The sequence below is a fragment of the Hydra vulgaris genome, chromosome 15 (assembly GCF_038396675.1).
Source record: "Hydra vulgaris chromosome 15, alternate assembly HydraT2T_AEP".
Classification (NCBI taxonomy): Eukaryota; Metazoa; Cnidaria; class Hydrozoa; order Anthoathecata; family Hydridae; genus Hydra; species Hydra vulgaris.
Window position 1 is genome coordinate 13511680 of NC_088934.1, and position 21376 is coordinate 13533055.

At 26.6% G+C, this 21376-nt stretch overlaps 1 protein-coding gene across 1 annotated transcript; it reads left to right on the forward strand.

Annotated features, from left to right (window-relative positions):
- Nucleotides 1-4167: 4167 nt before the first annotated feature.
- Nucleotides 4168-20727, forward strand: LOC136072153 (calcium/calmodulin-dependent protein kinase type IV-like). The gene is made up of 2 exons (XM_065820777.1): nucleotides 4168-5386; nucleotides 19163-20727. Exons 1-2 carry the CDS (start codon nucleotides 4538-4540, stop codon nucleotides 20261-20263), a joined length of 1950 nt encoding a protein of 649 aa, XP_065676849.1. The 5' UTR covers nucleotides 4168-4537; the 3' UTR covers nucleotides 20264-20727.
- The last annotated feature ends 649 nt before the right edge of the window (nucleotides 20728-21376 follow it).

Here is a 21376-nt window from a genome sequence, read left to right on the forward strand (position 1 = left end):
AGCTATGTAATAGCTTAATATGTTTTAATATGTTTTCAATTTCAAATTATGAAACAATAATGCTAGTTATTAAAATAAAGATGAAATATAATTAAACACGGTTGCTATGGTGGTTTTAAAATTCTTCAAAACATACTTTTTAAAGTCCTATTATACTTATTTTTCAACAAATTTACTTTTTTTTAAATTGTCAAGAAAATGTAGAAAGAAAATGATAAAAAGTTTTGTTTTTTTTCAATTAAAAATGTTTTTGTTTTGTTTTTTACTTTTTTATCATAATACAAAAAGCTATATTAATAAAAATTTCCCTTCAGTCGAGCAGGCTACTTAATTGTGGTTACAATCCTCTCTCAACTCTGAAACTCCAAAACACGAACATGGATGAAGAAGGCATCTGTGCAAGATGCCTTCTTCATCTATGTTCGTGTTTTGGAGTTTCAGAGTTGAGAGAGGATTGAAACCACAATTGCCAAACAAGTGCCGCTAATTAGCACTTGAAACAAAATGCAGTTTAGTTTATTGCGGTGTTTAAAAATGCTTACAACGTACAAAAATTTTTAAAAATTATATAAATGGCTAAAGGTTAGAGGTGCGCGAATATATAACATGTCGCGAAAAAAACGTGTTTGGCGACATGTTTTTGAAAAACATGCTTAATGCAATAAAAGCTTTTTATCAATATGGGATTTTGCTACGTTTCTTTCGAAGAGTTTTTTCGATTTTATTTTGTTTTGTGGACTCTTAGTTCTTTATAATCATTTGTGTTTCATATATAACTGAAAATAAAATAATGTTCATTTTTCTCAATAAAGATGCCTCGAAAAGCAGACAAAGTCAAGAAGCTTTTCCTAAAAGTCTTAGGTGAAACAATCAACTCATACAGTTGCAAATTTTGTGGAAAAGATTATTCAAAGAATACACATAATTTACTTGTTCATGTTCATTAGTGCAGCAAAATACCAGAAAAACTGAGAACTGCTGTTGTGAAAGAATAAATAGTAAGAAAAAAAACACAAATAAAAACTGATAAAGCTACAGTTGAGCGATCTAAAATAATTATATTTTTTTGCTTGTTGCGCTCCGTCAGTGGAGGCTTTTTAAATATTAAGAATATTAATTGAAATAGTAACAAAAAAAGATTGCTTCCCCATGGTAAATTCTCAGTCGATGTAACGGCATTTCCTTGTAGCAGCAGGCTATAAGAGAGTCGGTGTAGCAACAATCCCTTGTAGCAGCAGGCTATAAAATAGTCAATGTAACAGCGCTCCCTTGTTGCATGCTATAAGAAATTCAATGTATATACCAGGCTTGTGGTACCGAGCCGGAGCCATGGAGCCGGAGCTCCATCAAAAGGTTAAAAGTTAGGTTTAAAGATATAAACTAAGGCAAGCTGCATATATGAATTGTTATTGCGTTTGGCCTTAGAGTTGTTGTTTCAATAATTAAAATACGAAAAACACGTATTTTTTCAAATGAAGGAAATGTTGAATTAAAAAGCATGTTTTTCGCCCACCACTACTCGAGGTAGAAGAAGGCATAAATTAACCTTATCACTAAGCCCCATTAAAAACGCTTCCTAATATCTGTATCATATAAAAAATAACAATAGAAAAATCACAATTGTAAGAGGTTAAGAAACAAAAAAAGGTAATCAAGTGATTATTATTAAAAAATGATAATGATAATAAAAGTGACAAAATTTCCTGTTTTGGGTTTTATAGGTTTTAATTAGATCGTAATTCAAAATTAAAGTATATAAAAATTCCATTGCAACAGCATAAGATGTATTGAAGTGTTATAAATGACCTAAATATAAGAAAATTTACAAAAAAAGTCTGCATATTTAAATTAAATAAATGTAAAACTATAATAATTTTACAGGTTGCTTCAAGAATAAGTATTTTCAATAAAAGTCTAATAAATACATTGAAATTCTTAATATTACTTGATTTTATTCTTTTTGTTAAATGATCTAGATTTTTAAACTTATGATGCTAATTTGGTTTAATAATTTCTAATAGTGACAGACAAAATCTACTAATTAAAATCTATAAGTAATAAATAACGTCTTAACTTAGATTTGAATTGCGGAAGTGTTTTTTTTTCTATTATTAGTATTTCTGTTATTATTTTTTCTATTAATAGTATAATATATCTATTATAACAATATGCTGAAATTTTTTTCACATAAAGATGATCTAAAGTTATGTTCTTATTCTATTCAGTACCGGGTACTGAATAGAATTAGAATTTAACTTTAGATCATATTTTTGAGTAACAAAATTATTTTATGAAAATTTGGTAGAGAACCCGCTAAAATAAAGATAAAATTTTGTTGGAGACATGCTTTATTTTATACATGAACTGAATGACTAGATATATGTTGATTTTGAACACATTTAATGAATTAAATTTACGTAAAAGTCGCTCACAAGACACAGTTCTTGTTACTCCAAATACGATTTTGCATGCATTTTTTTGTTTAGAATAAATCTTATATAAAATAAATAAACTTTTAACTTAATGTAATTGGTGCCAGCCCAGACAATATTGCTATAAGTTAAATAACTACGTGCAAAGGAAAAATTTAAAACTTTATAAGACATAATATTTAAAAATTGTTTCGCTTTATTATTATTATTATTATTTTATTAAACACCCTCTGTAAATGTGTTTACAAGGTAAAAATACATAAAAATAGTTTAAGATATATAAAGAGAGAATAAAGTATATCACTTGGGAACGTTTTCTTCAAGAGTATTTTTGAAAACTGTTCGCTGTTGCTTTACATTCCAACATTGAATTGCCTGTACTAAAATTTGATAAGTATTTTCAGGAATTATATTTTCTGAAATATTAATTTTCATTTTCTTTTTATCCTGAATTAAGTTTTTCATATTTATTTTATGGATCTTACATAATTCCGCTATATCATCTAAAAATGAATGTTTTAATGAACAATTGTTAAGCTGAGAGTTGATGATTTAAATAATATTTATCCGTCTATTAAATAATAAAGTAACAAAAGTTACTTTATTATTTAATAGACGGATAAATAGGTTTATTTGATTTTGTTGTATGTAAGTCGATATCTCCCGAACTTTAAATAGAGAGCTTATATAGTTTTTGCTATACTTAGAGATATTAAAACATGACTTAACTGCATTTCTTCCAAGTTTTTTAAGTCTTTGCATTGTTGACTCTCTATTTTCACAGAGTTCCAGACCATGCGTTAGCGTCGGAACTGCTAAAGATGTATATAACTGTATAATTGAAGATGGATGTACAAACCGGATACCAGATTGAATCAGAGTTTGCACTATTATTTGGAAATTTGATACCCTATTGTTAATATTTGTTCTATTGAGTGAGGCAAAAATAGATTTTTGTGTTTATACATCATTACAATATTTTTTTAAAAGTTTTCTTTCGAGAGTGCTTATATGATTCCCCCATGATAAAAATAGTACGTAAAAAGTTACTTGTTAACTTTTTAGGCTTGTCAAGTATTTATATCATTTAATGTAATTTTAAAGGAAGGTTTGGTTGTGAAATAAAATCAATTTAATTTTATTTAACTTATAGATGGCCTGAATATAAAATTTTTTTTTTTTTACAATTGACATCGTTTTGGTCTCAACATACCACCTCCGTATTGTCAATATTTGTCAAACTTTCAATACCTTCCTCCTTCCTCTCTCTATTTACGGACAACATTTATGGATAGTTCCTTATGCCTATTTGCACTTATTTAAGTTCTTGCGACTGCACTGCGCTTATGAAGGTTAACATTGCTTTATTTGAGCATCCGTGGCGTAGTGGTTAGAGTTTTGGCTCAGAACTTAGAGGTCCGAGGTTCGACACCAGCTCTAGCCCAACAAGCGATATTGGTACGGAAGGAGGCGTGAACCTCTTGTTAAATGCTTTCCCGCTGTGCTCCGTGATAAGACCGTAAGCACATCTAGGAGCACCTAAAAATAACTACAAATATAAATATAAAAATATAATAATATAAATAATCGCACTTTAGCAGATTTGCAATTATAAAATTCGCACCTATCCAGTCGCCGTCTTCGAATTTAATTGTTGTTGTTTTTTCAGCGCCTTTTGCGATTTCTTTCGCGATAAGATTCCTCTTATCCCACGCCTGACAACTAAATCGTAGTCAGTATAAACACAATATTTGGTGTAATTCTCACGCATACAAAGTTCTGAATATAAGAATGTTACAAAATTGATTTTATTTATTTGTTATTATTTAGCTTGTTTTCTAGCTTAACAATTATAGAGTAAATTTATATAAGTGTTTAACGCGTAACATAAATAATGAATTTAAAATTCGTTGCATGTTTAATTTATTTTCTTTGGATTCAGTTATGTTTAAGTTGGTATATTTAATGCATAAAATTTTCATTTTCATTTGTTACCGTAAAAGTTAAAAATTATAGTTTTAACTGAAAAAGAAATTGATTTCTTTACTTTATAGCACTTTAAAGTATGTGCAAACTCTTTTTCATGGAACACTACAAATCCTATTATGGGTTGTTCTCTATCTAAAGAAAACGAGACATACAAAAAAGAAAATGATAAAATATACCCTGAAATCAAATTTGAATCAAAAAGTGTCTTTACAGATATAGAAAAAGGACTTGTAGAAGAAAACGAAAGCACACCTAAATATAAAACAAAAATTGATTCTAGAGTTTCTGCAAAATATAATATTAATGCACTTATTGGTAAAGGCACATTTAGTGATGTACTGAGAGTTGAAAGTAAAACTTCTAAAGAGCCATATGCAATTAAAGTTGTACATATTCAAAATAAAGAATCTAAAGAACTAATAGAATCTGAGCTAGAAGTACTAAATAAAATTTTACATAGGTTCATCATAAAGTTACATGAGGTTATTGTTTCAAATAAAATTACATACTTAGTTATGGAGTTAGCAACTGGAGGTGAACTTTATGATCGAATTAGGAGCTATGGTTATTTAGATGAAAAAATGGCTTGTAATATTACTCAAATGCTTGTCGAAGGCGTAGAGTATTTGCATTATAGTGGGATTACACATAGAGACTTAAAACCTGAGAATATTTTATTTTATCACCCTGGAGTAAATTCTAAAATTTTAATTACAGACTTTGGGTTTGCAAAGTACAAGGAAATAGAAATACTTGATCAGAATCCATTAACAACATGGTGTGGTACACCTGAGTATATTGCACCAGAACTTCTTCAAAAGAAACCTTATGGAACAAAAGTAGATATGTGGTCATTAGGTGTTATAGTTTATGTTATGTTAAGTGGACATCTTCCTTTTAATGCCGATAGTACACCAAAACTTTTTAGTCATATTATGTCAGGAACATATTCATATACTAGAGAGGTAAGTTGTAGAAGATATTTTGAAATTTAAGAGGTTCAATTTTTCTATTTATCTTAATTCCATTTACTTTTTTACCTTCCTTCCTATAAACCTTGTTTTATTATAGCTTATTTATGCTGAAAGATAAGTATAAATATAAGTTGCAGAAAACCAACTTTAAATAAAATAAATGCTTTTTCTTTTCACAACATTTTTGTTTTTCAATAAAGTATATATATACACAGTAGGATTTAGTTATGAACATAGTAAAATTTGAAATTGAACAAGTTCAAACATGGGGGAATAGTTTTGGAGCATTAAAATGCATGTTTAAATTTTTTGGTCAAGATTTGCTGACTTTATAAAAAGTCATATCTTTTATTATAGAGTTAGAACCAATTTTACCTATCTAAAATGTTTCAGTTATTCTTTTTAAAGCTAAAGTCAATGATTGTTGTTTTTTCTGATATCATCAGACATATATTGACTTTATTGGCATATAAATTCTACTCACCAGGCTCAAAAAATCTCTGAATATGATTATTGAGAAGATTAGCTAGCTGTATTGTTTCTTTTTATTTTATTTCCTAACTGATCATCTTGATTTAAAACATCTAGGTTTGAAAAACATTTCACCAGACATAATAAATCAATTTTCCTATTTTTTCATGAGTATTATCATGGTATCTTTAGAAAACATGTTAATTTAAAAAATTGAAGTGGTCTTTCATCTATATAATCTGATGCTATTTCACAATTTAAAATAGCAAAAATAGCATTCATTGCACTTACACAAAAAATTTTGATAAAAAATATTGACTGCAGTGAGATGATGACATAGTTGCTTTAAAAGTTGATGCTTTATTTCAAAAAATTTTGCAATGTTAGTTTTACCAAGATATAGTTCTAATGTGCATAAGATCTAATGCAAAATAGATTCTTTTAGTTATAATCTATTATATATCTGTTATACTCATTTATAGTTGGAAGACATGAGGCAGAGGTTACATGATATATCAATGGCTTTTGATGAAGTTTTGCATGCTAGTCTTCTAAATAAGCTTGCTTTATATGGTGTATCTAGGAAAGTTTTAAAAGTTGTTGAATCATTTCTTTCTAACACCAGTATTAAATTTATTCTTGAAGATCAACACTTCTTTTCCAGTAACTTCTGGGGTACCATAAGATTCCATTTATAGTCCTGTGTTGTTCCTTGTATGTTGTTCTTCTTTTAATGTCATTTCTGATAATCTTTCCTATAAAATGGCTCTATTTGTTGGTGACACAACTATATACTTCAGTTTTGCAAGCCCTAAACTGTTAATAATTATGGCAATATGTTTATATTTTCGGCTGCTGAATGTTATTAAATGGCAACACTCTAATGGAGTGTTCTGAAAACTATGCAATCTATTGCAAAGTTAATATTTGCTAAAGTTGTTTTTATTGTGCTTGCCATTTTCTTATTCCCGATTATAAATAAACAACAATAATAGTTAAATAATATAAAACTACTTTGAAAAACATACAGAAAGCTAAAATTTTAATTAAATGATTTCAAATTTTTGTTCCATGTATCAATCTGCTTCTTAAAAATATTAAAACCACAAAAACTCATACCATTGCAGTGCACATTATATTTTTTAATCTTGCGCGTCCAAAAATGTTTTGTTTAAAAAAATAATTGGTTTAAATAGTTGAATAGAAAGCCAAACAAGGTATTTCGTAGATGTAAACAAAGTATTTCGTGGATGTAAACTTTTAGTATTGAGCAATGTTGTTATTCTCATTTATTTATTTATGATTATTAATTCATTGTTATTATCTGAGTTCAAAAGAAGTAGTCAAAAAAGTTAGGCTTGCAAACATTTTAGAATCTGCAATAGTGACCCCAAGTACCTCAATTGTCACATTTGCAATGGAAAATCTTGCAGATATATTGTTCCTAAGTACTAGACTGTCAGTTTTTTCTCATTATAAAACTTACCTACCTATTACTGTCAAAACCAGTTAGGCTTTCTTTTAAGATATTTGCTGAAATGTCAGTTTCAGTATTGAAACAGTATACCCAAAATTTCAGTTTATTTGGTTTCAGTGTATTTCCTGTTTCACTCAAAATCTATTTCACATACAAGAAATATTTTCAAATATTTTTTACAGAAAAGTTCTTTTCAAATTTTATGAAGCATTTACAGTTAACCTAACAAATTCATCAAATACGACATTTCCACAAAACATCTGTGTTGTTTTGTGGAAATGCAGTAGTAGTAACTATATGGTGGCAAGAATTTTGCCGCTATTCATTGTTTTTAAATTACTCATTTATTTTCAAAAACTCATGGATAAAACATGATTCAAAGAATTCTCAATAAAATAAATAAAATCTGGTTGGTTTGATAAAGTTAGTTTTGTGTTGATTGGTTAATTTAGGTGTTATTACCATACTGGTATTAACACCCAAATTATTGAAATAAGCTGTAAAAAAAAGGTAAAAAGTATAGGTGACAATTTTTCCTCCCATTAATTTCTACTTATTTATTTTACCTGTTTTATGGTACAAATAATGACTTCATTTAGTTGATAAACAAAACATAAAAATCAAAATTCTTATTTAGCAAAGTTTTAAACCAAACCAATAAATAATTAGGGCTTCAAGTTTTAGGAAAATTACAGCTCCAAAGTACAAATGTTTAATGCATTGTTTAAAAAGACCTTAGGCACTTTGTTTAAAGCAGTTTGTCAACTTTGTCATGTTATTTGATTATATGTTAAAATGATGACTGTCTAAATTATCCAATTGAAAATTCTGTAATTAATATATTTTAATATTTTGTTTAAAAATTTTATATTTATTGATTAACCATCACTTCTGTATAGCTTTATAACAACAAGTTTTAAATTATATAATCAATAAATGCATCAATACCTCTACTCGTAAAAAAATGTTCTGTTACAAAAAAATATCAAAAGTTGGGAGACATACAGTTTTTATTTCTGTCAAATACGAGAAACATAAAAATATTTATGGATTTTTTCTGAATATTTTTCGAAAAAAATTTTCCTGATTTTATAAAATATAGCTTGGATGATCACTGCTAGTAGAACCCATAAAGGTATATGAAAAAGCGTATCATATAAAAATAAATGAAAAGCATATCATATTTAGGAATAGTGTAAACAATTTCCATCATACTTAGTTTTAAAAAAGTGCCACTAACTTATGCCAGTCAAGTTTTGCCAGCTAATTTTTAATAAATGTTTGGATGCCTGTTAAGTTTTTATTTTTTAAATAAATTAATAAGGTTGCAATTTTTTATAATGAACGTTGCATTTTTATAATGAACATATTTTATAATTTTTATAATGAACATATTTATAATGAATGTAATGTTTTTATAATGAATGTATTTTACCAAGAATTATTTTAGTATATTTATATATTATTGCTTTATTAAAATAATAAAATATAACTTTTTTTATCTTACAATTCTCATTAATTGAGTTTTTTCAACAAATACTGAAAACTTGAAATAGCATATTAAATTCTTTTGCAATACATACATATATTTTGCCTGCTTTTTAACATACTAATTATTTAACTTATAAAATTATACAGAACATTAATACAAAATAGATTTTGATGTTTAAAAAAACTGTTCTTTTTTGTTTTTTTTGTTTTTTACATCATAATATATTGTAAAATAATCTTCAATTTTTTTTAAGCACATAAAAAAGTAACAGTTTTAAACTTGAAGTTTAAAACTGTTCCATGTTACCATCCATGTTAAAATTACATCACATGATAAGTTTTTAAAGAATAACACAATAAAAAACATATTTAACATTTTAACATTTTTTACCCAAAAATTGTATTCATAGCTTGCTATTCCTACTGAAGCCTGCAATATAAATGATGCATATTTAATCACTGTAAGCTTCTCAAAGATGAAACTCATCTTGTTACTCCCAATGAAGTTCAATCTATTATAAATCATATGACCTATGAAAAAACAGCTGACCATTTTGAACTACAGTTATAACATTAACTTATGCTAGCGCTAATTACTTTGTTATTGTGTTTTTCCTTTATTACTTAACTACTTTATTATATTATTCCTTTTTTTGCCACACATACATACTTATTGACGTTGTGCACTTTGTTATTTCTACTGTTGTTAAGGATAATAATGGATACATCTTTGATTCTGCTAATTATGGTCCAATTGCTCTGGTTATAATTTTCTCTAATATTTTGGAACACATTTTTGTTTTGTGTTAATAAAAGTTACATTGGGACTCCTTATTGATTCGAATTTATGAAAAATCATAACACTCTCATGCCCATTCTTATTTTGAAAGACCTTTTAAACTTTTACTTGTGACATGGCTCAAATATGCATGTAGCATTTATTGACATTAATTTTGCCTTCGATAGAGTTTTCTTTGACTCATCATTTACAAAACTCTCCAAAATTATTTCTGGTGTAACTTTACATTTACTAATTGTCTGGTAATCTGGTCAAATCGCTTATGAGATGGTATACTATTCAAAACATTTACTATTAGTAATGATTTGTAACAAGGTAGTGTACTGTTTGGGTCCTCCTCTCATTAACTAACTGCTGCTTGGGTCCTCCTCTATTTGTCTTGTTTGCACCCTCAGTCAAAAGACTTCTGAACTTACTTGACTTATGCTCTAGTTATACTTTGAACCGGGACATAATTTTTAGCAATAACAATTCACAAACAATGTTTTTCAAAAGTTATAGACCCCTGGTAAAAAGTAATAAAGTATTACATTAACATAATATAATATTATCACGATAACATGTAATAAATTATAACCTGGCAGATATCTTGCTGTCTTGTAACTCTAACTTAAAATACACCCCACCTTTTGGTTTTTGGTTGAGTTTAGGGGATGGTGTCTTGATAAAAATATTTATCTTGGACAAATATTTTTATAGATGGATTTACTCGTCATTCAATTAAGTCTCATTCTTTTACTTTGACTGTCCTCTATTCTATAGCTCCATAAATTTCTTACTCATCCTTGTATGGAATACTGTTGTCATACTTTATCTTGTTATTTTTATTATACTCATTCTTTTAGACATAATCTAAAAACTCATTGTAAATGTAGTTGGACCTGCTCTAGCTCCTGAGGTTATACTTTTGTTCCATTGTCATATGATTGTATCTTTTTTCTATTTTGTACAACTACTATCATGGTCACTGCTTAAGCAATGTACATTTCTCACCAAGTTGGGGTCAAAAATATATTTGTGTTTGGTAAAATTAAGCTTAAATAACGTATTTCTATTTTTATTGTATTTGATCAAATAACTTTTTAAATATTTGTATTTGTATTTGATTGAAATTATTTGCAATTCCATAAACTAGGTTAACTAGTGTTTTTTTTGGGAAAAACCCAAGAAGTTTTTTTTGTTCTTTTTTTTTCATTTTTAACACTAAAATAAAAATTAGTTTTTAAGGATTATTTGTTAGAAGACTTGTTTTCATTCTTCTAATTAGTATACCATTTTATGAGCCTTGTCTGATTTAATATTTATACATTCTAAAGTTTTTTTTTTTTTAATTCAAAATTCATGTTTTATTTCGTATATATATGCATATATAACATCATTATGATCAACATGATCATCATAATGATGATGATGATCATCACCATCATCATCATCATCATTATCATCAGGTTTAGCCTTTCTCTTTTATGCTGTTTCTCTAATCATGATCAATGCTCAAATGAGCTATCATTTTTATTACAATAAACCAAAACTCATTCTTGCTTGACTTCTTATTCAACAAGTTGCATCCTTTTACTGTATCTGTCCCTTCATGCTACAAAAACTTTTATTAATCCAGTTTTTTAACCTATTAATTCGGGTTTTTAACCTATCCTCTGTTTTATAGTAATTCATAACTTATTTATATTATTAAATAGTTACCTTGTTGCAAGTAAGTTAGAATTTAAATATTTGCCAGTATTTAATAAATAGTTACTGTAAGTATAAAATTATAATATATAAAGAATTAGACATTTTTTCATGCCCCGTCTATCAAACCCTGCTAAATCTTATAAATTTGTTGGAGCCGGGTGTGCAAAAAGTCTCATTTTAGCTGGGGCCCCGGTCACTTCCTACTCTGTTTTTCACACATCTCTTGTTCAATTCAACAAATTCAATTTGTTCAAATCCAAAACTCTTTTTTTTGTGTGCAAAGTTGTACCCTTTTTTTGTAACTATTCTGCCATGCTCAAAAAACTTTTATAAATCTAGTTTTTTACCTGAAACACAATAATTTAGAAGTCCTGTCATCATGTTTTCCTTACTCATGTAGTTCACAGATTTAAAAGTCTTTTCTCAAGTATCTAGTTCTTTTTAATTAACTTTTTTCTTTGCTTTCTATTAACTACCAACTTAATATTGATCGCAGCCTTTTTAAAAGTAAATTTGTTGTTAAATATATATATATATATATATATATATATATATATATATATATATATATATATATATATATATATATATATATATATATATATATATATATATATATATATATTTAAACAACTTTAAAAAGTATTCTACACAATAGAGTGCTCAATGTTCTTAAAAGAACAGAGCAATTATATATTAGTAGAAAATCACTTAACAAAAATTTATGAATCTTTGTTGATGAAACACAGTGTCAAATGGAAAAAATTTTTGTTAAGTGATTTTCTACTAATATATATATATATATATATATATATATATATATATATATATATATATATATATATATATATATATATATATATATATATATATATATATATTTATTTATTATATAATTTTGTGTCAAAAATAAAAAATATACCTATTTTAAATTACTTCTTTTTATAAAGACATTTAAAACAGTTATATTATTTATTTAATAGTAGTAGTAGTAGTAGTAGTAGTAGTAGTAGTAGTAGTAGTAGTAGTAGTAGTAGTAGTAGTAGTAGTAGTAGTAGTAGTAGTAGTAGTAGTAGAAGTAGTAGTAGTAGTAGTAGTAGTAGTAGTAGTAGTAGTAGTAGTAGTAGTAGTAATAGTAGTAATAGTAGTAGTAGTAGTAGTAGTAGTAGTAGTAGTAGTAGTAGTAGTAGTAGTAGTAGTAGTAGTAGTAGTAGTAGTAGTAGTAGTAGTAGTAGTAGTAGTAGTCAGGCCTTGTTTTAAAGCGTAAAAAGCATTTTAAAGTGTATAAAAGTTTTTTAAAGTGTAAAGCGTAAAAAGTTTTAAATCTGGCTTTTACATACATGCTAAGCCATTTCACCTTAGCCATTTTAAAATTATTTTGTAATATTTAAACGTCAAAAGACGTTTAAAAGTCAAAGAAGTCATTTAAGCAGTAGGATAAAAGAAGTAATTAATGTTATAAAAATCACTAATGATTATTGAATGACAATTACGTAAAAAAGTTTGTATGACAATTACGTTTGATATTTGCGCTACTTATAAATGTAATTTTTGTCAACCTAACTTTCTCATCAAAGATGTTCAGTAAAAGAAAAGATAAAAGATGTTATACATGCGTAAAAAAAGAAATCCCAAAATAAGCATAATTAATTTTTTTATTTATCATCTTGCAAGAGCAAGAATATATTTTTTTAGACAATTTCTCATAACATAGAATAACAAAAATAGTTACCCAATTAAAAAAATAAAAAACAAAACAAAAATTTATTAGCGTCACTTTTGATATTTTAAATTTTGTTTTTTGTTTTATAATGATTGATTTTATCAAAAAAATGAAAAAACATTAATTATTACTAACTTTAATTAATGTCATATAAAGAGTTTATTTTTTTATAATTGAAAAAAAAAAAAAACATCTTTTATGGATATTACTTTGTTATGAATTTTGATTAAAAAATATATTTAAATTAAAAAAGAATTTTTTTTTTTTTTTTGGTTTTCCTTACTCCTTTTCTATTTTTTACAAAATATTAAATTCCTTGTAAACATGTTATAACTTATAACACTGCATATAAAAAATATTCATAAAGTGTACGTTTAACTTTTTTGTCATAAGGCAAGTGAAAGCGCAATGGTATATATTTTTTAATAAATAATACTTGGAAACTTAAATCTTTCTTTGTCACCAAAATAAAGTTGATAGTAATAAAGTTGATTTTTTTTTTTGCAACATGTAATATTTTTTGTTTGTAGTTTTTACTTTTAAAAAGTTATTAACTTTTTAAAAGTAAAAAAGTTACAGAGATTGGAAAGTGTGTTAATGTAGTGGTGGTGTCAAAAAGTTAATGTGGTAGTGATGTAGTGGTAGAGCGCCTGCCTCATAAGCGAGAAGTTCCAAGTTCGATCCCCACCACGTCCCTGGTAGTGCGTTCAACTTGTTTCTCTACCCAGTGGCCTTGTTTATCAAGGTTCATGTTTTGGGTATATATATAGATATATATAGAGAGTTATAAAGGGTTATAAAGTTATAGAGGCTTATAGAGTTGAAAAAGGGTTGTAACCACAACTAAAGTAGCCTCCTCATCTGTAGTGGCCTTCATGGCCTTGGGGATGTCAAATTAAATAAAATTTAAAAAAATGTATTTTAAGATGCCAAGTATTTGATTTGCTTTGTATTCCCAAGTCATAAAAATGTATGGAATCAAAGGGAATCTTCTCAATTGGATAAGAAGCATCTCTAAAGCTTCCTTATTTTTTCTTTCAATTTTATTAGAGGTCAATTCTAATACTTTGGCATCAGTTCAGTAAATGTTTCCCTGACAAATTTTATGGTTTGATAAACCAGAATTACTCCATTTTCTTTTATGAATTGCTTTTGGTATTTTTAAAATCTAGTGGACATTTTCATTCACTTGGATAAGGATGCTTGTATTCACTTTTGGTAAATCATTTTTCTTTATAAAGTTCTCTGATTGTGGTCTGAAACATCCCGGTAACATTTAGTGTCTGATTACATGGAATTATTATTGTACTTCCTATTTACTCTCATATTTTTAGGAGAGTATCTGTAGTTTTAATTCCAACTAGACCTGCATCTTTGTCAAAAGAACAAGTTTGTATGTTATTATTGACTTTAATTTCTCTGATTGCTTCTCTTTAAACAAATTTTAGGTTACTAAGGTTACTTTTTGGTGGTTTTGCTTTTTTTAACATACAAAGTACATCTTGGCAAATTTTTATGGAATCTGTTTCCTTGCTAATAAATTCTAATATTGAGGCAGCAACTTCATTTTTTTTATAATATCCATATAGGGAATATTATTCACTGGAACAAAATTTGGTCCAATATTTACTTACAAAACTGATATTCTCTACCAAAAAAAATACCAACTTTAAATATACGAAGGAGCTTGAATAATAAAATAAATCACTAAATTTTTTTGATGTTATTATTACCAATAGCAAAAATGGCCAGCATAAGTTTAAGATTCATCAAAAAGAAGCAATTTCCAATTTCCAAATTAAACTGAATTCGGGACATGATCTAAAAGTTCTTAAAGGTATCTTTACTGGTTTTATTTCTAGAGTCTATCAGATTTGCACTTGTAGTTGTATTAAATCTTATATAATAAAATTGGTTTGAAAATGTCCACTTGATTTTTACCACACCAAAAATTAATTCATAACAAAAAAATGGAGTAGTTTTGGAATATTAATATTTTGGTGTTTTCTTTTAACAAGTTTTTTGTAAAAAAATTTAGTTTAATAGTCTGATGATGAAAACATCTTGTGGTCTTGAAATATTACTAATAAATAAATAATATAATTGTTTTAAATGTATCCATAAAAAGAAATTATTTAAAAAATAATTTAGTATAAACATTTATTCTAGATGTCTTTAAAACAAAAAGTATACCTATATTATATAGAGAGAGGTAATATAGGACATAATTTTTTAAAAAAGCAATTGGTTAGAAAATTGGTAAATCAATAAGATAAAGCCAATGCTGATAATGATTGTGCAAAAAGTGACTGATTAAAATAATGCTGATAAATTGATATATTGCTTGTGTGTTTTTGCCTTTTTTTTACATAGGTGTTTTAATATGAGGAGATTTAATATTGTACTTGGTTTTTTCTTTGTTTTAGCAATATGCAGATTTGTTTAATTAAATTGTTAAAAAATCAATATTTAAAATATAGCATTTTTAGCAACAACTAAAAAACATTTCTGATTATATTATTGTTGTTATTTGTATTATTATTATTATTTATATATAGATTCATTTTGTTTGTTTGTGATGCCAAATAAAGACAATGGGGGTAGTTAAAGTGAAGAAAGTTTGATGAAGGCAATAAGCAAGGTAACTGATGAGAAGTTATCAATTCTTGTGTTTCAACATTTTTCAGAAGTGCTTCTGAATTATGTCAGATATCGGGTACACTTCAAGACAAGATTAAAAGCTTTAATTCTGAAGTTATGTTATGATATTTAATTCTGAATTTATTTTTAAAAAAAAAGGGCATCTATAGTTTTAATAAATGGAGGGAGGGATGAATTCCCCCAATGTACCAACATTTTACCATTCAAGACTTTTAAAACAGGTTTCAGTATCAACTTTAAAAATAAAATATAAGTTTATTGAAACAAGTTTTCAATAGCATTCTTGATTGTCATCACCAGGCTTCACTTCTTTTTTCAAATGTTCATTGTCACCTGCATCTAAATCATTGTTGTTATTTACCATGCTTTCAATATGGCTCTTGGTAGTATGGCTAGACAATATGTAGCATTGTTTAAGTTTTGAAAGACGTGTTATTAATTAGGTAGATGTTTTTGCATAACTCGAAGGATTTCCTAATTCATCAATGAAAACAGCATTTTTTTTAGATCATTATTGCCTTAAAATAATTCACCTAATAAAATGTTGGAAGAGCCTGTGATATTAACATTGACTTGATCATTTATTCCTGTTACTTAATAGCACCTGCTTGCAATATTTTCCTCATCTGATATGCTATTCATTATGTTGATTGGTAATTAATTTATCACACTCACAAACAAATAATTTATCTCCCTCATCTAATGACTCTGTTTCACAAGTTTTATATAATTGCTTTCGTTGCACTACTTTTGAAGGTGTAGTTAGCCTCCAGAGAACTTTGACATTCTTTGGCTTGGGGCTTCAGGTTTCTTTAAAATGTTTGAAGCTTTTCTCCCAGTAAGGCAAAAACTCTTTTTAAAGTAATATAATCTTCAGTTCAGAGCATTTGTTAGCATATGTTTCAAATGATAAAAATGAGTCGTCTGCCTGGGACAGTAACCCTATTTGGTGCCCTTATTTATCAAAATCTTCCTGCAATAAACAAAAAAAAATGCAAATACTTTGTGAATTCGATTATATTTACAAATTTTGCTGGATGTATTTGATAGCAAAAACTTATTTTCGACCAAATCAAGAGTTTTAAACAGGGAAAGAGGAGAACCTTATTAAGCTTAGGGTAGGTGGGAAAATTTTTCAAAAAATAACTAACGTTCCGACTAGGGTTTTTCAAAAGGAATCCCGGGGCTGAAAGTGACAGCGAGACATCCCAGGATATGGCTAATAATACCTGCTATATATCTTTTATTTAAATAATATGAACTTTTTTAACAAGTAATAATTTTCTAAAATAATAGAAAATGCAATGTCTTTATTTTTCTTGTTATTATAAAATAAGAGTAAAAAAACATTACTTGATTTTAAAGACAAAAGTCATATGTTTTGCTTGAGATTTTTAAAATTTCAGATAATTAAAAAGTTAAACATTTGGCTGTATTGTATTATAGAAAAACTATATATTCTATGTATTAAAATAACTGTAACCAAGAGTGTAAGTTAATATTATGTATTTATACTATTTTATGTTTGTTGTTAATGTGTTGTATTTAATTTGTTAATCGTTTAATTTCTTTATTATTCATAATAACTATACCTTTCATAATAACTATCGATAGTAACTTGATCGGAAGTATGGCAATATTTTTGTAAAAAAAATCTGATAAATCTGCCACATGCAAAAAGTGAGATTTATAAATAATGTAAAATGGGTTTTAAAAATCTTAAACTTACACAAAAATTATAAAGCATTCACATAAAAACACTGAATTAAAAATCAAAAATGTGCTCACTAAAAAATCACAGCATTAGTTAAACAGTAGGTTATTGAGGATATAGTGTCAAAACTAGCAACTGTGGACAGCTTTTTCATAAATGCCATGACAAAAAGTAAATTGTTCATGCTTTTTAAGACAATAATACATGATATAAATTTGTGATAGAAATGACTTGTTTCTTATTATATTTAGAATGTGATTTTAGACAAAATAAAAGTAAAGACGGGATTCTGGGAAATCTTGGGATACAGAAATTTTGCACAGCTGGATTCCTGGGATGCAAAATTTGTAGGAAGTGATAAACCCTAGTCCCCATCTTGTTTTATGCTATTAATGGTATTAGTATTAATATTAATATTGTATTATTAATAATACTAGTAGTATATAATAATAATATAATAATATAGTAGTATATAATAATAATATAAATATATAATATAGTAGTATATAATAATAATAATAGTATAATATAGTATAATATAGTGTAATAAAATATAATATTAATAGTATAATGTAGTAGTATATAATAATAATATAAATATATTTACAAAAAAAAAGATATGAATTGTGATTTGCAATTACTTAATGAAAGTCCTGAATTATCATTATTAAATAACAAGTTCTGGCCCTCTGAAATCAAATCTTGTCTAGAAATGCCAAGTAATGATGTCTATTAATGTCTTAAAAAATTATCTGATTAAACAATTTTAAAATCATTTTTTACTTGAAAAAGTGCTTGATTTTTGTAACTCAAGACTTTGTTGGTAAACATTTTTTTGGTAAACATTTTTTGGTAAACATTTTTTTGGTAAACATTTTTTGGTAAACATTTTTTTGGTAAACATTTTTTGGTAAACATTTTTCTGGTAAACATTTTTTGGTAAACATTTTTTTGATAAACATTTTTTGGTAAACATTTTTGGTATATAGTATTAATAAAAGAATGAAAAAGAAATTAACTGTGTTAATAAAAGAAAATATATTTAAATAGATTTTTTTTTTTTTTGGTGTATTATATTAATCAGAATGTCATTATTCTTTAAATATAAATTGTTTAATTCCAGTCTCTTGTTGCAGTTTTACCCAAATTGCCTAGATCTATTGCAATAAAATTTAATTTAAGCCATTAAAAAAGAAAAAAAAAAACTAAGAAATTGCATAATAATTTTTTGTTATGCAATTCCTTTAATTTTACAAAAATTTGCTGAAAAACTTCATGAAATTTTACATAAAATTAATTAAGCTTACCTAAATATTGCTTGTGCAGATAATTTTTTACAAGCCTATTCAATACTAATTTTCTTTTAGGACCAATTATAATTGTGGTTTAAAGTTGTTTATATTAAAGTGTAAACAAAAGTATGCACGTTAAATAACATTCCATTTACTATAGAATTAAAATGATATGCAAAGAAAGTATCGTTATTGTTTTTAGTATAATTTAGTAACATTTCTTTTTTGAAAAAATATTTTTTTGATACACAAGTACCTTATAATACCCTGAATGTTAGGAGTTTATTCCCAAAAATATTTAAAACTTAAAGGATGTTAAAAATATTTGGGTGTAATTGGAGGAAAAATGAAAAAAACTATTAAAAAAACAAACATTTGCTAGGCAAAAAGATAATATTTATTTTTTTATTTGTTAGTCTATAATGACTTTAGTTTTTTTTTCTTAAGGTCTGGTCAACTGTTTCTCAATCATCTAAAAACTTTATTGATCAATTACTGTGTGTAGATCCAGTTAAGCGATATGATGCTACTGCAGCTTCCAACCATAATTGGATGTCAACATTTCCTGCATTGTATAAACCAAAATCATTTCGGCATTCTCAAATTAGTGCGTCAAAACTAAAAACGAAAACGTCTTATAAGTTTAGAGAGGATTCAATACAGCCATATTTTCGCAAACTATCAACTGATCAACACCTGCCTGAAAATGATCGGGCAAAATTTGAAATGTCTGTAATAAATAATTCTTTGAATTCCAGTTTGAAACAAAAAAATGGTCTTATACTTCCTGTTTCAGGTGCCTTTAATGACAAAGTGATTACTAAAGAAAAAATATTAGATGATGTTAGTTCAATGTCTCCAAGCAACATAGACTCTATGATAGCTACAGAGGATACAAACTCTATCCCAAGTAATCTTGGCTTACTTTATGAATATTTTGACCAATTTAACTCAACCGATGATCCTGTGATTAGGGAACAAATCAGAAGTAAGTATTTAAATTCACTTTTAAGTAAAACTGATGTAACAGTACCTGTCCAATGTGCAAAGAAAACTAATGACTCTCGTAGTTTTCTACGTCGAAATAGCAAGAGAGAGCAACGTGTTCAAGAACAGTTTGCTAATATTAATGAAGATTCAGAAGATGAAGAAAATCTTTCTAATAATTCTAATCATTTGAAGTTTACCAAGCGGGATTCGACTTTTTCCAAAAAAACAGAAGTTTCTTCAAATTCTTTAAAATCGTCCTATATTCCTATAGAAACTATTAATGCAGGTTATATTGAAAAGGTTGGGGTATGGTTAAGCGGACAAAATGAAGACACTACAGATATTTCCCACCAGAAATATAAACCTACAGAACTCAATTTGTTTTCCACAAGGCGAACATCTTCTGCACGAAGTAATTTAACATTGAGTGATCATTCTAATCAAAGTAGTGCTTTTAGTAGATTTCTTCTTCCAAATTCATCATTTAAACAAAATTTAAAAAACCCAGAAATATCTTTGATAGATAGAAACTATATGACTTTTTTATCAGAAGCTTAAATCTAAGCTTGACCTGCCTAAGTCTAATATACTTTGTTAGCTATTTAAAATTTTTGAAATTTTGTTCTTTGCAAAAAATCAGCAGTTAAAACTTCAAAGATTTTCGTTTAATTATATTTTAAACTGAAAAAAAACGAAAAAACGTAAACAAAAAAGATTAAAAATAAAGAATTTATAAAGTTGTAATTTTTATGATTTCACTTTTATGCTTTAACTTACTACAACTCAATTGTTTCATATTTATCTTCTAGTAATTATTTAAGAATGTACAATTTTGTATTTATATACTTGTATTTATGTTGTTTTATTTTATATAATTTTCAATATTTATATATTTTTAATTTTTTACTGGATTGTATTTATCACTTTTAAGATGTAATTGAAGGTGGATATATTTTTTTATTACTGCTCGGATTTTTTTGTTTTTTGTTTTGTTTTTTGTAAATAAAGATCTTATGCAAATATTTTATTGATTTCTTTATATGATGGTTATCTGGGGGCTGTGTAGATCGATTGCATTTATTTAATATTAGGAACATCGTTGACTGGTATTTTAGAGATCAAGTACGTTCATCTTTATCACTCGGTAATCAAAACATAAATATATATATATATATATTCACACTTATTTATTCCTAATATTTAAATATTAGGTTTCATAAGTTTGAAAATTTAGGAGCATATAAATTGTATTGTTAATTATAATTTGTATTAATAACAATAATTACACGGACAAACGCAAATTAAATAAAACGAACTTTTTGGCTTTTAGTCTCGTTGAATCTTTTTAAAATTGTGTCATAATTAACAACTGCTGCTATTTTAACTTCAAAGGACAAAAAGGATAAAGCAGATAGTCTTTCTCGGCTCATCGTGCTTCTTAAGTAGGTCTTAATCAGTTTTAACTTTGAGAAGCTTTTCTCAGCAGAAGCTGTACTTACTGGAATTGTGAGCATGATTCTGATTGTTATGTAAAGGTTTGGTTATACTTTATCAAAATTATTTTTTAAAATGTACTGTATAAGTTGCATTGCATCATTTATATTTTCTATTTATATTTTAAAGTGGATTTTAAAATTTGCAATTCTTCATAAAGTTCGAAAGGATTTATGT